Source organism: Spinacia oleracea, chromosome 6, assembly GCF_020520425.1.
Source record: "Spinacia oleracea cultivar Varoflay chromosome 6, BTI_SOV_V1, whole genome shotgun sequence".
Taxonomy (NCBI): Eukaryota; Viridiplantae; Streptophyta; class Magnoliopsida; order Caryophyllales; family Amaranthaceae; genus Spinacia; species Spinacia oleracea.
In genome coordinates this window covers 133,606,674-133,622,724 of record NC_079492.1, presented here as the reverse complement: position 1 = coordinate 133,622,724, position 16,051 = coordinate 133,606,674, and the positions used below count along the sequence as shown (strand labels likewise).

The 16,051-nt window shown below is 38.1% G+C and overlaps 1 protein-coding gene across 2 annotated transcripts; it reads left to right on the top strand.

Moving 5' to 3' along the window:
* Positions 1-1,200: 1,200 nt before the first annotated feature.
* On the top strand, positions 1,201-10,643 carry LOC110785348 (protein HIRA). Of its 2 annotated transcripts, XM_021989786.2 has the most exons (10): positions 1,201-1,757; positions 2,236-2,511; positions 2,633-2,884; positions 2,998-3,395; positions 3,534-4,521; positions 5,956-6,166; positions 6,612-6,852; positions 8,521-8,643; positions 9,255-9,369; positions 9,759-10,643. In XM_021989786.2, the coding sequence occupies exons 1-10, from the start codon at positions 1,650-1,652 to the stop codon at positions 10,230-10,232; spliced, it is 3,186 nt and encodes a 1,061-aa protein (XP_021845478.1). In that variant the 5' UTR covers positions 1,201-1,649; the 3' UTR covers positions 10,233-10,643. The 2 variants fall into 2 exon arrangements, with proteins under 2 accessions (XP_021845478.1, XP_021845479.1); XM_021989787.2 differs by lacking the exon at positions 1,201-1,757 and having other exon boundaries at positions 2,372-2,511; positions 2,630-2,884.
* The last annotated feature ends 5,408 nt before the right edge of the window (positions 10,644-16,051 follow it).

Here is a 16,051-nt window from a genome sequence, read left to right as displayed (position 1 = left end):
TGAATCTTATTTCTGTCAAATTTGATCACATATTAAACAACCAAATGACACATAAACATTAATGCCAGTCAGTATAATATATTTTTCCTTTTATAAAAAATAGCTACAACCATAAAATCATACAATACTATTAATTCAGAAAAGTCATTACCAACGGTTATAAAATAAATTAGGTTATTATTAGAGAATGACAATGATAAATCCAAGGAAGAATTTCACTTCTTCCAAGTTCTTCCAAGGAAATCAACTTTAAAAAAATGGGGATTTCCTTGGAAGAAATAAAATTTTCCTTGGATTTATAACTTCCCCACATTTTATCTTACACATCTAACACCAATTTAATTATCTAACATCGTTGAGAGTACATTATATAGCAAATAAATGTGTACATCCTTGATTAATTTCATAACTAAAGTACTTCATTTTTATTATCATTCCCATCCTACGGAGTATATAGTAATTCGTAATTTTTTTTTTAATCTAATACTATGCATTATTTTAATAGCATTTTTATTTTATAAAAGTCCTATGCATTAGCACGGACACAAACTAGTATGTATTAAATGAGAGATCCAAAACTTGCGCAAGATCTTGATTGCCCTTGGTATCTTCACCGCATCAATGAATTGAAGAGAAACTATAAGAACACATTTGGAAAAGTGATATAGGATCGGATTTCAATGAACGGTGGTGGTTAGGATTTGTAGGTATATTTATTTGCATTTTTTTTTATATTTAATGCATTGGATAATTAAGGATGCGCATTATCCTAAATATAAATTTAAACTGAAAAATTTATATCAAAGCATTTAAACTGTTTTCTGCTTGTTGTAGTATTGATATTTTTTAAAACATTATAATTTCAAGTCTTCATGAATTTTGTTGGCTTATGCATTTTATAAGTACTCTTTATCTAATGAATTCAACCTATACATTTAATTAGGTATTACGTACCAAAATTAAATATAGCAATGTTCTTTTTGGTCATCTTATCCAATTGAACAACTAACGGCTAACCATTATATAACCGCCTAATGCAAACATATGGTCAAAACAGGTAATACAAACAATTAGTCAATTAGTTTAAACAATTAATAAAAAACGCTACAACAAACCGCTATTTGCCAAACATGACCAATTAGTGAATTAGAGCAACCCTCAAGAGCAGAATTTACTAATGTGACGGCAAAAAGTTTGTACATTTTGTAACCCTTATTGGTTCTTGCTTCCTTTCGATCTCTACTCTCTCATTGTTTTGCATCTCCCTCGATCTTCTCTTTCTTGTCAAACCTTCCAATTTGCAATCAAAGTTTCACTTTTTTTTTAAGGTCTTTACTCTTTCTTTCAAGTTTCACTCTTTTCACCCAAAAACCTCCTCCTTCTCGACCGTTACAGAGAAAAACCCAGCAAAAGAGAAGGGAAAAAGAAACAGAAACAGAAACGAAAAGGGGAAGAACACTTCAGCCTCAAGTTTCTTTCTTCACCGTACCCACCTAGGGTTTTTGCATTCCTAGGTCTAGGGTTTTTTCTGGGTCATTTCAATTTGTAGTAAATCCCAATTTTATTAAAACCAAATTCATGGGTTTTTGAGATTTTTAGCAAATTAGGCAGTTTTTTGGGTAATAATTAAGTAGTTAGTAATTAATAAGATGATTGCTGAAAAACCCAGTTGGATTAGGCATGAGGGTATGCAGATTTTCTCTATTGATATTCAACCTGGTGGCCTTAGGTTTGCTACTGGTGGTGGGGATCACAAGGTGCACTCTATTTCTCTCTCTTAATTTCCCTAATTTACTATTTTTTTCATTGCTTGGTCGAGTTCTGTAATTTCAGTTTCATAAAGTGCAAATGCTGAGTAAGATTACTGTCTTTGCTTGGGAAATTGTACATTTGTGAGCTTTATTCTCCTGTGGATTTCTATCTATCATGTAACAGAATTCAATTCTGGAACTTGTTAGCTTGTTGTTTGATTTGATATGTGTTATAGTTCGTATTCGATTTTTAGTCAGACTGTGTCGCACATTGGTATTTCTGTGATATGTGAACTGCCTCGACTGTATAAAGCGCGGTTATACTATTGTGCTGTACTTGTTTGTGAAGCCAGTTGTTGGAACGTTGTAAAGTTCTTTCCTTTGGTTTCCTGAATCTAAGTTGGGGACTGATGAAAATGTTCATTGTCTGGTCTTTGATTTGGAATATTTGGATAATCTTTTTTATGTCGAATATTGTTGCCAGGTAAGAATATGGAATATGAAATCTGTTGCTAAAGATTCTGAAAAGGACGATCAAACACGCAGGAGTCTTGCAACTCTCCGTGATCACTTTGGTTCAGTTAATTGTGTCAGGTGGGCCAAACATGCTCGGCATGTTGCATCCGGGTCTGATGATCAGGTGATTTTAATTCATGAAAGGAAACCTGGTACCGGTACCACTGAATTCGGTAGTGGTGAGCCTCCAGACATCGAAAATTGGAAGGTTGTAATGACTCTGAGGGGACACACTGCAGATGTGGTAATTATACATGCTTCCTCTCTGGAATATAATTTTTTTATCATAACAGTTTGTGTTTGGCATACACTTTGTTCATACACTGAGTCTGTTTAACCTGAGTGTTTTTTCATGCATGAAGTAGGTGGATCTTAATTGGTCTCCGGATGACTCAATGTTGGCTAGTGGAAGTCTGGACAATACTATTCACATCTGGAATATGAGCAGTGGAATGTGCATTGCAGTTCTTAGAGGACACTCTAGTTTGGTTAAAGGTGTTACTTGGGATCCCATCGGTTCTTTTATAGCTAGCCAATCTGACGACAAGACTGTTATTGTTTGGAAAACAACTGATTGGAGTCTTGCCCATAAGACAGAAGGCCATTGGGCCAAATCCGTATGATATCTGACCATTCTTGAAGTTCTCTTTTCTATAAACTTTTTCGTTGATCATCCAAAATATATTTGCAGTTAATGTGTGATCATTTACGAGGATTTTTTTTTTTCCAGCTTGGGTCAACATTCTTTAGGCGGCTTGGGTGGTCTCCTTGTGGCCATTTCATAACCACAACTCATGGTTTCCAAAAGCCCAGGCATTCAGCACCTGTGTTAGAAAGAGGCGAATGGGCTGCTACTTTTGACTTCTTGGGACATAATGCCCCAATTATAGTTGTAAAGTTCAATCATTCGATGTTTAAAAGGAATTTCTCCAATGCTCAGGATGTTAAAGCTTCATCTGCTGGATGGGCTAATGGGACTTCAAAGGCTGGAGGAAAAGACTCACAGCCATATAATGTTATTGCCATTGGTAGTCAGGATCGTACTATAACTGTCTGGACAACTGCAAGTCCTCGCCCTCTCTTTGTGGCAAAGCATTTTTTCACACAAAGTGTTGTTGATTTATCTTGGTAATGCCTTGTATCCTTTTCAGTTCTCCCTAGTTCGATCTTTGGAAAATTTTCATTTAAGGTTATAACTGTTGTTTCTGTTTAGCTGTCATTACCCATCACTGCTCTGCCTCTCATATCATTTTCCTTTTGAAACAGGAGCCCTGATGGATACTCACTTTTTGCCTGTTCCTTGGATGGCTCAGTAGCCACCTTTCATTTTGAAGTAAAAGAAATTGGTCAGAGGCTAACAGATGATGAGTTGGATGAATTAAAGAAAAGCCGTTACGGGGATGTTAGGGGCCGACAGGCTAACTTAGCCGAGAGCCCTGCTCAGCTGTTACTTGAAGCAGCTGCAGCTAAGCAAACCTCAAGCAAAAAGGTTACCTCGAATGTGCAGCAGGAGCAAGTAATTTCTAAGCCTTCGTCTGATTTGGGGATCGTGACAAAAGTCTCTGAGCCCCATCTTGATAATGGAAAGAAAAATGGAGGAATTAGCTCTGATGGTTTAAATAAGGTTGCTGCTTCTGCTCGTGTTTCTAGTCCTGTGAAGCAGAAAGAATACAGGCGGCCTGATGGTAGAAAAAGGATCATCCCTGAACCAGTGGGTGTGCCTCCCCAGCAAGAAAATATAACTGCTGTGTCTCAATCTCAAGCCCCAGATCTATCTCTAGCATCTTCTGATGGCAGAAAGGATGGTAGTAATGCTAAAGTTAGGAGAACCCTTGAAACCGGCTCGGATGTGAAGGAACGTAGTGGGGTCACGGCAAAGGCTTGCTTTAGTGATAGTTTGGTCATTGAAAGAGTTCCAGCTGCTTTAAGTAGAGATGAGCGTATTGTTGTTGAATCTTCTAGCAGTGCAAAGGCCACAAGTTCTTTAGCAGCTTGTAACACTACTCTTGCAATAAAGGTTGTAGATAAGAAGGAGGGTACAGATGCAATGCCACTTACATTGGAAGCTCGCCCTAGAGAGCATGCTGTTAGTGACATTGTTGGAATGAGTAGTATGTCATTGGTGAAGGAAACAGAAATTATTTGTTGCAGAGGATCCCAAACTTTGTGGTCTGACCGTATTTCTGGGAGGGTTTCGGTTTTGGCTGGGAATGCCAACTTCTGGGCTGTAGGGTTTGAAGATGGTTGCCTGCAGGTAATCAAACTTTTCAATAGACGTTTTTTGTATTTGAAGAACTTGGCAATATATATTCAGTCTATCCTGTTTATCTTCAAGTGAATCTGTCGTCAATCATGTAATTCAAATTGCAAAAGTTGATAATCTCAGAGCTTTTGAAATAGATAACATTCCCATAATATATTATATCATCACATAAGTCAAAGATGATACAAATATTGCGATAGAGCAGGACTGAGTGGCTTACACCATGATATGTTGTCTTTAATCAACTGTTAGTGGCATAGGAGAAGTTGTAATTTACCTGTGAGGAAATATGGGGTAAAAAGCTCCCTGACTAATTCATGATACATGATCTAATAGTTGACTGGGTCCTTTTCTTACAAGTCTTTCCTTATGCCTCTTAGATATCCGCTATTCCCTGCTGGAAAACTTAAGAGATCCACCTTCCTGGCTGCAAACTTAAGATATCTGCACACTTTATTTAGAAGGTCCTCTGAAGTTTGTAGCTATGACCATTGCATTTGGGAAGGTTAATATTAAATTACTGTATGCTTCAGTAGTTAAGTGGAGGTAGACTACTTGGAGGGCAATGTGGATGTTTCACATATATTCTTGCACTGTTGGTGACATAATATTAGTGGAAGCACCTCATCATGGTGAAAGTAGAACTGTTCATTGGGGATGATGGGAGCGCTTACAAGGTTTCATTGGCTTAGGGTGATACAAGGGAGAAGAAGACACACTGGCCAGGGAGCACTTATCCACAAGGGGTTATGGGAGCACTTACAAAGTTCAATTGGCTTAGGGTGAAATAAGGGAGAAGCAGTATTCTCCTTTAGGCTATATTTGGTGTCTTTGGCTTGATAGAAATTTTTAATTGTTTATTTGGTTTTTTTCATCATACAGGTCATCTTTGGGGATTAGTACATGCCTAGCATCCTTATGGGCCACGGAGCAACAGTGGTTAGGGCATAAAATTAAGTTCTTACTGCAAAGTTGGTGTAATTTGTCACTAGACTAGGAGAATTTCTTATCCTGTTCGACTGTACCTCCACTCTTCTTTTAGTACAATTCCTTACGTGTCCAGGCCAAAAAAAAAAAAAATGCTAAATGCTGGATCCATAGTTGTGTGATCGTTGTGGTTTTTAGTTTTACATCAGCTGATATAGGATTCCATATTTCATCTGGTGATCTCTAGTTACTTTTTGTTGTTGACAGAAGAATGATTGTTATTGCCCTGATTGTTTGTTTTACCTGTGCCCTTTCCTTGATAGCCCTATGTATCATGCCGAAATATGTTCACATAAATGGTTTTTGTATTTAGCTAAATATTTGAATAATTATCCTAAGTTGACATTAGCTAAACTTCATCTTTGAAGTCAAAACAACATTCTAAATTTCTAATCCAATCTTTGTTTCTGGGTGATTCTGCTCATTTTGCTGGATAAGGTGTACACAAAATGTGGAAGACGTGCCATGCCAACTATGATGATGGGTTCTGCCGCGGTGTTTATCGATTGTGATGAATGTTGGAAATTGTTGCTTGTCACAAAGAAGGGGACTTTGTATTTGTGGGACTTATTTAATCGAAGTTGTCTTCTTCAAGACTCATTGTCATCATTGATTACTGCAGATCCAAGGGCATCCTCTAAAGACACAGGTAACATAACATAATCTCTATTATTGTACTTCTTTAATGAAAGGAGAACTTAATGAAGTATGGTAATTTTTTCCTATCCTTAGGAAAATTTATTATGTTCATTTCCGATGGAGCCAAAGATTCATTTGTTCTTTTGGTTGTGGGATGTAATGGGCTAAATCAAAATGGCTCTTAAAACCTATTCGCTTCTATTCCATGAAGTAGAAGATGGTCGTCCCGTTATCGCTTTTGGGTTAATTGGAAACCTCTCTGCAATTGCAGGGGTAAGGTTGTGTACACCCGACCCCCTCTCACCCCGCTTCTCGTGGGAGCCTCTTTGAGGCAATGGGGTAATGATAATGAATGACTTCTTAGGAAAATTTATTGTCATTTGTTCGAGAGGTTGGTCTGAGTAAACCTTGGCAAATTTCATTTAAGATTCTGACGCTTTGCATGATCTTTTCAGCTACTATTAAAATAATTTCCACCAAGTTGTCAAAGTCTGGTTCACCTCTTGTTGTATTAGCCACTCGCCATGCCTTTCTCTTTGACATGAGTCTGAAGTGCTGGCTTCGAGTAGCTGATGATTGCTTCCCTGCATCAAACTTTGCAAGCTCCTGGAATTTGGGTTCCTCTCAGAGTGGTGAGCTTGCAACACTACAGGTGGATGTAAGAAAATTCTTGGCGAGAAAGCCAGGTTGGAGTAGGTAAGTTTTTAAATAAAAAGTGTTAAAAGTTTCCTTTTCATTTTAGTTATATCAGCCATTGTACAGTCATATCTTTGGCTGACAGCTGGATATGTTTCTTTTTACTACCAACACAAAATTTATACTCCGCACCTTTTTTTAATAGGATAAGTAGCATCATGAGTCTGTTTAACATTCATATGTGGGATGCACTTTTGCCTCGTTACTGTGTGTAGGCGTTCACTTGATTGTATGATGGTCTTGGAATGATAGCTCTGAATTTCGTTTCTACTTATCTATTGATCTATAACTAAGAACTCAACCCCTTAACTCTAGTTCTCTCCCATATCTCATTGCCAAACCACTCAAAGGAAAAAGGGGTATGAAAAGAACCTTTTGAGAGAGCCATAATGCAATACAATGTTTTTTACATGGAAGAGAAGTATTCTTGCCACTGCATGAGGAGTCACGACATAAGAGGAGTCAAATGACATGGTTCCCCAAATCTCATTGTGATGATTGTTGGGTTGTTTTGTGATGGCTCTTTACTACTTGTTGTGAAGATACTGGAAAATATATTGCATGTAAGAACTTGAAGAATTTTGGTAGATCACAACCAGTCATATAAATATTTCCTTGATGAGTAGGCAATTAGGCATTGGTTGTTGGTGTGTCTGACATGCAAAAGTGCTGACCAATGGAAGATATCATTTGTGTCTGTGTGTCAGTGTGCGTATGTAATTTCATTGTCTGGAGTTAACTCTGATACTAAGAAATATGGGAAGGGGTAACTTAATAGACATAAGCTGCAGCTCATGGGTGCACATTTTGGATTTCGGAATGATTAGTTAGAAATTCCTTTTTATGCCGGTGTAGCGTGTTTTAGAGGAGTAGTTATATGTTGATACCTCTTACTTCTTTTACTACATAATTCTCTTTCTCTTTGTGCTTCTCCTTATCCCTCTTTAGGGCCAAAAGAATGGTGTGGAAAAAAGTGAAAGAATTTCTGGTTTGCTGAAGAATGAAAGAATTACATCAAGAATGGTTTTTTTTTGAGCGAAGACTCTTTCCATCAAGAATTAACAGCTAATTTAGAGGATGTATATATGAAGAGAAGTGCTGCAGTGGGAGCAGGCAGCAGCACTTGTCCGTTCTTTTTCCCTTTTTTAAAAATATGGCAGTTCTTGTCTTTTCTTGATTGGGTGCATTGTTTGATACATGATAGGCAGAGCACATAATTATTTTTCTTTACTCTTTTTCATGTTTGGTTAATGTCCCTTGGTTCGTTGTTACTATCATTCCATTCATTCGTATGACTTTTTAAAATAAAGCACCCAGTTCAGTTTTTCAGAAACCTGTTCTGTTTTAAATGTATTTCATTAAATTGTTATTTCTATTGAACATTTGGTTCTGTTACAAGTGCCTAAGCTTGAGTTCAAGCTTAATAATGGGATTTGGAATCCAGATTTTCTGTTATGCGTGAACTTCTGAATACATGCATCTTCGCTCTTCAGACATCATAACTGGTTTGGATGATCTAGTCCATACATCCTGCGAAAGGAGTATGCTTTGATGCTTAAATTTAGGGGTGATAGGAACTCGGAGTTGTAACTAAAAGAATCGATTAAAAGGCTAAATTTGTTGCTTAAGAAAAAAGGTAGTCTGTTTCATATTTTCTGGATTTTGTAGGGTGGCTGATGATGGTATGCAAACTCGTTCACACTTGGAGGCTCAGTTAGCATCAGCTTTGGCATTGAAATCTCCAAATGAATATCGCCAATGTCTTATGTCATATGTCCGTTACCTTGCCAGGTTTGTTGGCTTGCTGCCTTATAGGTTTGCTCTAGTAGAGGTTTTAGTTAATTACATTATTTCTCGAATTTTGTTTGTTGTTTTTATGCTCTTTCATCACCTCATTCATTCATTGTACTCCTTATCATTGAAAAGTAAGGTTAAAGTGGATCTCGCAGCTTTTACTGTTACATGCTTTTATTGTTGACAGTCATTTTATCCGTCTGTAAAAATATACAGGTAATGGTTATTCTGAGGGATGTGCTGCATTCGTTTTAGGGAGATGAGTTGTTTTATGTAAAGTGTCCACTGGGGGTCTTTGCTGACTCTTTTTTAAAATTTTCTAATGGTGAAATTCAGTTTTACATGTCTGGTTTCTGCCTTTTGGTATGAATGTACCGATATGTTAATACAAACATCTACATCCAGTTAGGTTTCGCTATTTTCAATCCTTAAAGATATGTTTTAAATTAATATGGCTTCTGGATAAATTGGGGGCTATAAGCAGGGAGGCATTTGTCTAGTTATGCTGGTTTCTTTATGGACTTTATTTAGTTCTCTCATGTCCATTATGCTATCATTCACATTAGTGTTACAAACTGTGACATCCCCCCTTGTTTCTGGATTTACAGAGAAGCTGACGAGTCTAGACTACGTGAAGTATGTGAAAGTTTCCTTGGACCTCCAACTGGGATGGGCGGTGCTGCAATAACAGACTCTAACATCGTGTGGGATCCTAGTGTTCTTGTAAGGCTTTATTTTTTGTTGTTGCATACATGATTTTAATGCCAGTTGTCCTCTTATTGTCCCACCCCCAAAAAGGTTTAAAAAACCCAAAGAAAAGGTCAAAGTTGTAGCCTTTTGAACTGTCTATCCAGAGATCTATGAGAAGGCGAGAAGGGTGTACTTTCTATCCCTTGTGTATAATCATTTCTCAATATTTTCCTCAAAAACAAATAAACCTGAAGTATGAAACTTGAAGGGCACTTCATATTGGTACAAAAACATGGAAAAATTCTCATAAATTAGCTGAGCTTGATACTTGGACAGTTATCCGTGTCTGGTACAAGTACCCTGAATTTTAAAGGGTGATATCTTAATTTCATTTTGCTGATGCATTGGTTGGTGGGTTGCAGGGATTGAAGAAACACAAACTGTTGAGAGAAGACATCCTTCCAGCTCTGGCGTCAAACAGGAAAGTACAGAGGCTTCTGAATGAATTCATGGATCTTCTTTCTGAATACGGAAGTGCTGAAACGCATATGGAACAAAATAACTCAGTCCTGCCAATGACAGCAACACAGGCTACAGTCCGAGTAGACATGATCAATGATCAACCTGTAGCAGATCAAAAAACAGATCTAGTTCCTAGAAAACCAGAACAAGAGGATATTGAAATAGATAGGTCTGCTGTTTCAACAGATAAAATAAATCAAACAGTAGAAGAAGACCGAGTGACCATAATCCAGAGAAAGGATGATGTGAATTTAGTGATGAACCAGTTACCGTCTCCTGTGGAGGCAGGTAATGTAGACACACCAAAGGCAGAGAAGGTAGTAGTGGCTCTTCCTGCCAAGGGTACGACTCTTAGCGTTATTTCATCACAGTAGTTTTAGCCGGTATGTATTTTTCGAGGTTGTTACACATATTCGGATATAACTCATATATGATATGGATGTCATCGGGCATGTTATGTTAGCAGGGAAACAAGGGGAACGTGTATATAGAAACGGAAATGAATCATTGCTAGCAAGTCTATACTGAGTGTCTCCCATGTTGGTGCCGAAATTATTGATGTTCTTACACGGGCAATTGTCCCTGAGCTTTTGTAGTAGTCCTCAATTATCAGTCATCATGTAAATATATTAAATCCCAAGCTGGATAAGTGTTCAGCTATTAGTGTTTTTCTTAATCTTTCTGTTATCTTTATAATCCCAGATTGCGAAAATTCGGAACACTCTATGTTTTAGTTAAAAACGTACATGGATATTTTTCTTAATTCTTTCAAGTGTGTTTTTCAATTTAAATCGGTTATGGCCCAAATTATACAAGAAGGCATTCATCGTATGCTCTTATTACGGAGTGTTATCTTTATTCAATGTCTCAAGTATTCTCATGAATCTCAATCAATATCTAGAGTACATAGATGTCATACTTCAACATTTAACTAGAACAATAATAAACCTGTGTAAACTCTAATTCCCATTAACACTAGGATAGAATTGTATTTTATACTCCTAATTTTATTGTAACATCCCCTTAAGGTGGAGCATGAATATCCCAAATGTTTATTTTGCCTATAAAAAAACTCAAATTGTGTCTTCTCCAAATCTTTGGTGAAGATATGATGGGTAAACGAGACCCTTTCCCTCAGATCTTGCTTAATGGGCTAAATCTGTCAAAATTTTTTTTGAAAAATTAATGGATTTTTCATGAAATACCCCCGAGTTTTGCCTTAATTCACCAAACGCCCATCAAGTTTCAATAATTCATAATCCCTAACAAATGACTTAATACCCCAAATACCCTTCCACGCCATCTTTAATTAACTCAATTATCAGCTAATTAACTCACCCATTTACCCATTTTTCCTAATTAACCCATCTTCTTCCTCTCACTTCTCCCGCCACCACCCCTTCTTCCTCTCCCTTCTTCCGCCACCACATCACCCCTGTTTTCTCCCTCCTTAACCCCATCACTGCCGCCACCACCTCGCCCCCATTTTCCAAATTATGATGCAATATCCCTCTGCAATTAAAAAAAAAGTTAGTTACACTCCCAATCACCTTGAAAACCCAATCAAACGGAATAGTATTTTGTATTTTTCTCTCTCTCTAGAATTGAGAGTGTTTCTCACGTCACGTGAGTGGTCAGCCCAAGGGTTCTTGGTGGTACTGTAGCATGCAAGGTCATTCTTGAATTCAAACCTTTCCCATTCTTCATCAAACCAATCAGATTGGTGCATCAATTCAGGTCCCCAATAAATTTTCATGCAAAAGTGGATTGTCTTTCCATATCCCTTCTAGATCTGTTCATCCGAAATTCTTCCAAAAATCTTTGATACTCGTGATGCCCAATACAATTAGAGCAGTGATTACACTCAAGTTATCTTGAGCTCCGGTTTTTCTTTGTTCCTAAGGTTTTTCAAAACCTTTGTTCTTTCTGCCTCCCACGTGGTATTCATGCATTTCAATCTCAACAGAAGTTGAATCATTTTTCCCCTATATAATTGGGGATTTATTGCTCTGATTTTTCATTATTCACTCCTCTTTCCCCTCTTTCCATTTGGTTTCTTTGTTTTTTCAGTCAATTTTCTTTGTATCTTTTTCTAATTCCTTATCACTCCTTGAAAACTCAAAATGCTTAATAATAGCCCTAAAAATAGTAATCATCAAAACCCAAGATCGAATGGGGGTGTTCATCATAATGGATTTGTGCTACCAAATCCGTATTATAGAATGGGACCTCTAGTTGTTCCTCCTCTAAACTTTAGCACACAAGCTGGATTAACTTCAATGCATGTGCAATTGGGGTTTTTGTAGGAATTAATCCACCCTCAGAAGTCTTTGTGAAGCACATTGTTTGTTCAAGGTGGATCAGAAGGGATGAAATAAGGGTGCAAAGATCTGGACCTTATTTTCTGTTTGAATGCAGAAATCGCTATGAGTAGGAGGGGCTGATTAGCCAGCAGACGACTTTCTTTGATGGTCGTATTATCAACTTTAGAAGGTATCATTCTACTTTAGTTCCTCGGCAAATCTTGTTTAGTACGACTCTTTTGTGGGTTAGAGTGTTTGGCTTACCTCTACCCTATTTGACTGCTAGCTGGGCTAGGCAAATTTTTCCTCATGTTCGTATGATAGATATTCTAGAGCATAATGAGAATGGTCTTCCTTATAATTCAGAGCTTAGAGCTCGTTTGTTTGTTGATATTTCTATTCCTTTGGTGCCGTTATGTTCCATTGGAGGATGGTAGGGTCATTTGGGTGTATTTTAGGTATGAAGGGGTCTTCAAGTTTTGCAAAACATGTGGCTGTGCAAGTCATTCAACTTGTAGATGTGTGACTCAGCTAGAAGTGGCAGTTAGGAATCTAAGAAGACGTCTAGATGCTGTTCACGAGGAAGGTCTAAGAGTGTTGCATGGCCCATTGAATTATCCATTTTATACCAACAATATTATTGGCCTTGCTGATCGATTCGAAAACAGAAATTCTAGTTTGAATTTGTTAAGATACGGAGAACGGAGGACATTCCATTAGCTGAGAGATTTTGGGAAATGAATCCGGATCAAGATAATGGTAGCTCAGAGGATAGTCCCACTTACTCTCCTGGTGGTGGGAATTCTGAAAGATACTTCACAGGATCTGAAGACTTCAATGACGAAGACATGCAAGAAGGAGGGGAAGCAAAATTGCGGTCTCCGAAAGTGGAGAACATGATTGTCCAGTCGCCAGGGAGGAGATTTGGACTCTTTAACGATCCACATGCCCAATATGTTCAACCTAGAAGGCCGATGAGTCGAACTCCAGGGAGGGTTGAAGGGAATGTTGGTGAAAATCTAAACCCTAACTCTAACTCTAACCCTAATCCTAATTTAATCAGCAATCCAAACGTGAGAAGTCCAGGTGTCATTGGTCTAATAAGAAGTGAAGGGTCATCGGGCACAGTTTCAATCCCATTTCGAAGTGGGCCATACTTTGATATAAAGAGAGCAGTTGCTTCTCTTAACTTAGATGTGGAAAGGTTACCTCCAATAACAACAAGTTTTCGAAGTACAAATTTTGAAGTTGGTGAGTCCTCAAACCCCCGAAGAGCTGAAACTCGTAGTGAACCATCAGGCAATCTCTTTCATACTTTGGGAATAGAAGATTGGACGGCGATAACGTTCAGTACAACATCAATGTCATGGATTCCAGAGGGAGCTGAAACGGGTTTATTGCAAGATGTTACAAGGCAGAGGGTGAGAGCTCCTTTGCCCACTCAGTTACCGGATCCAAGTCAATGACACCAAGGGTGGTGAGAGAACGTGATAATGTTGGCAGATTGAACTCCACATCTAGGAATTTTATGGAAGCTAGCATAAGGCTAGCTCAATCTTTATGTTCGTTGGGATGTTATCAGCGTGCAACAAGGGTCTATCCAGAACCCCATGTGGCAAGATCTTCCTTTGTTCTAGTTTCTCTGAATTCTTTTGGGGGCAATCTTCCCAATCTCCCACTTACTGAGTTTGATCCTCCTAACTCCCATGTTTCGCCTTTTAGTTCTATTAATCTATCTGTTTTTTTATAATGATGATGTGGAGAGTGCTCTGAGGAAACGCAAAGCTAGGAAAGAGACCAAGGAGTGAGGTCATGTGTGGAATTTCTTGTCAATGGGGAAGGTAGTGAGAATAATTTGGTTAATGACATTAGAAGGAGTGACTTCCAGTTATATTGGGTGGGTTCTAAGAAACAAAAAACACTTCAAAGATGGTCAGAGAAAGGGGGATTTAATTTGTGGAATAAAGAAGGTACAAGTTCAATTAAGTTTGTTTCCAAAGCATTTTCAGATGTGGATATGGCTAGATGTTGGGGAGTGAAGGCCAACAAAAGGTTTGCAGGTAAAGGTAAAAAGAAAGTCTCATCAGGTTCTCATCGAAAGGGGAAAACAAAATTACGGTCAGCTGAGTTATCAAAGAGAAAGAAGAAGAGATATCAACCATCATCTTCATCTTCGATGTCAAGCAGAGTTAAAAGGCAAAAGAGTGAGAAAGTTTTATCTCGCTTTAACTCACAATATGGGGAGATGGAAACTGATCTTCAGACAACAATTATGGCTTCAGTGGAGGGGGAACTCAAGTTGTTTAAGGAGGCTGAACCAGATCAGCCCCCAAAGTAAATATGAAGATTCTAGCCTGGAATTGTAGGGGTCTTAACAAACCACACACCCCTGCAGTTCCCTATCTAGTGTGGTTAAGTAGAACCAAGTTACCTAGTTTCTTTTTCTTTCCGAAACCAAGATGTCTTCTGTGGATGTGGCTTGTAAGCTTAGTGTTCTTAACCCTACTTCCTCTTTTGGTGTAGATTCGACTGGAAGTAAGGGTGGTTTAGCTGTTTTTTCTTGGACAGGGGCATCTGTAAGCCTTGTGTTCTCTTCTCAAAACATTGTACTTTGTAGCATTTTGGAAAGTAATGGAATATGTAGGTATGTTGTGTATGTGTATGGAGAACCAAAGGTATAAAATAGGCAAAGAGTTTGGGATTTTCTGGCTCACTTGATCCTAGCTTACCCTCATTGTATTTTGATTGGGGATTTTAATCAGGTAGGAAATATGGATGATAAACTGCGTGGATCTCCTATAATCAAAGGGGAGGGGAGTTTCAATGATTGGTTAATTGACACAAATGTGTTGGATGTGCCTTTCTCGGGACCACGTTATACTTGGACTAACAAAAGAGAGGGAAGGAAACTAGTTTTGGAAAGACTGGATAAGGTGTATGTTTCTCCTAGTTGGTTTGATGAATTTCCAAATGGTAGAGTTTTTAATGAGCCAATTGTGTGCTCGATCGGATCATGCTGCAATATTGTATAAGTCTGATTGTGCCACAACTTCTTCTAATAGGCCCTATCAAATTGAGGCTTGGTGCCTACAATTTCCAGAAGTTAAGAATTTAATTGCTTCCTCATGGAATGATGAAAATAGTGGCTCAAACATGTTTAGATTATCTACCAAATTGAGGTCCTTAAGCAGCAAACTCCAACGATGGTGCTTAGATAACAAGAAGATGTGGGGGGTGAATTGGAGGGGGTTTCTAGGAGTATAAAAAATTAAGCCTTAGATGTTTCCACAATTGATCAAGGTGTGAGATATGTGATCAAGGTGTGAGATATGTGGAAAAAAATTAATGAGTGGCTCCCTAAGTGCGTTTTAGAGTACCAATATTGGCGTCAAAGGATGAAGGAAAATTGAATCAAATTTGGAGATTGCCCGACTTCAATGCTGTATCGTAGGGTCAAGCAAATGAAAGAAGGAATGAAGTGTTGACTCTAAGAGATGCAAATAACAATTGGGTAGAGGGTCAAAAGGAGGTAGATGGATGAATTGTTGGATCGTTAAAGAGTGTGTTTAACCCTGAAATCCAAAACACACACTTAGAGGATGTGGACCTTTTGCTACGACAACTTGACCTTCCTAGGCTTCCGGAAGAAGGTCAGGCCATGTTATCTGAGAAGATCTCCAACAAGGATATTAGGAAATAATATCACCATGGTGGAAGACGCCTGTAATTTCCATAACCACCAAAGTGGTAACGACCTGAATAGACACTGTATATCTTACTTGTCTCAGAGTATTAGTTACATATATGCAACATTAAATATCAAACTTGTTGCATAATTGATTGATGTTGTCTTATACTTGCCCCGTTCTTATTTAGTTGACACAATTTCT

Excerpts from the sequence above, each read along its gene's own strand:
- LOC110785348 (XM_021989786.2), top strand. The coding sequence starts at position 1,650 with ATGATTGCTGAAAAACCCAGTTGGATTAGGCATGAGGGTATGCAGATT. Across the intron at positions 1,758-2,235 it reads CTGGTGGTGGGGATCACAAG|GTAAGAATATGGAATATGAA; the intron begins GTGCACTCTATT and ends TATTGTTGCCAG. Across the intron at positions 4,522-5,955 it reads TTGAAGATGGTTGCCTGCAG|GTGTACACAAAATGTGGAAG; the intron begins GTAATCAAACTT and ends TTGCTGGATAAG.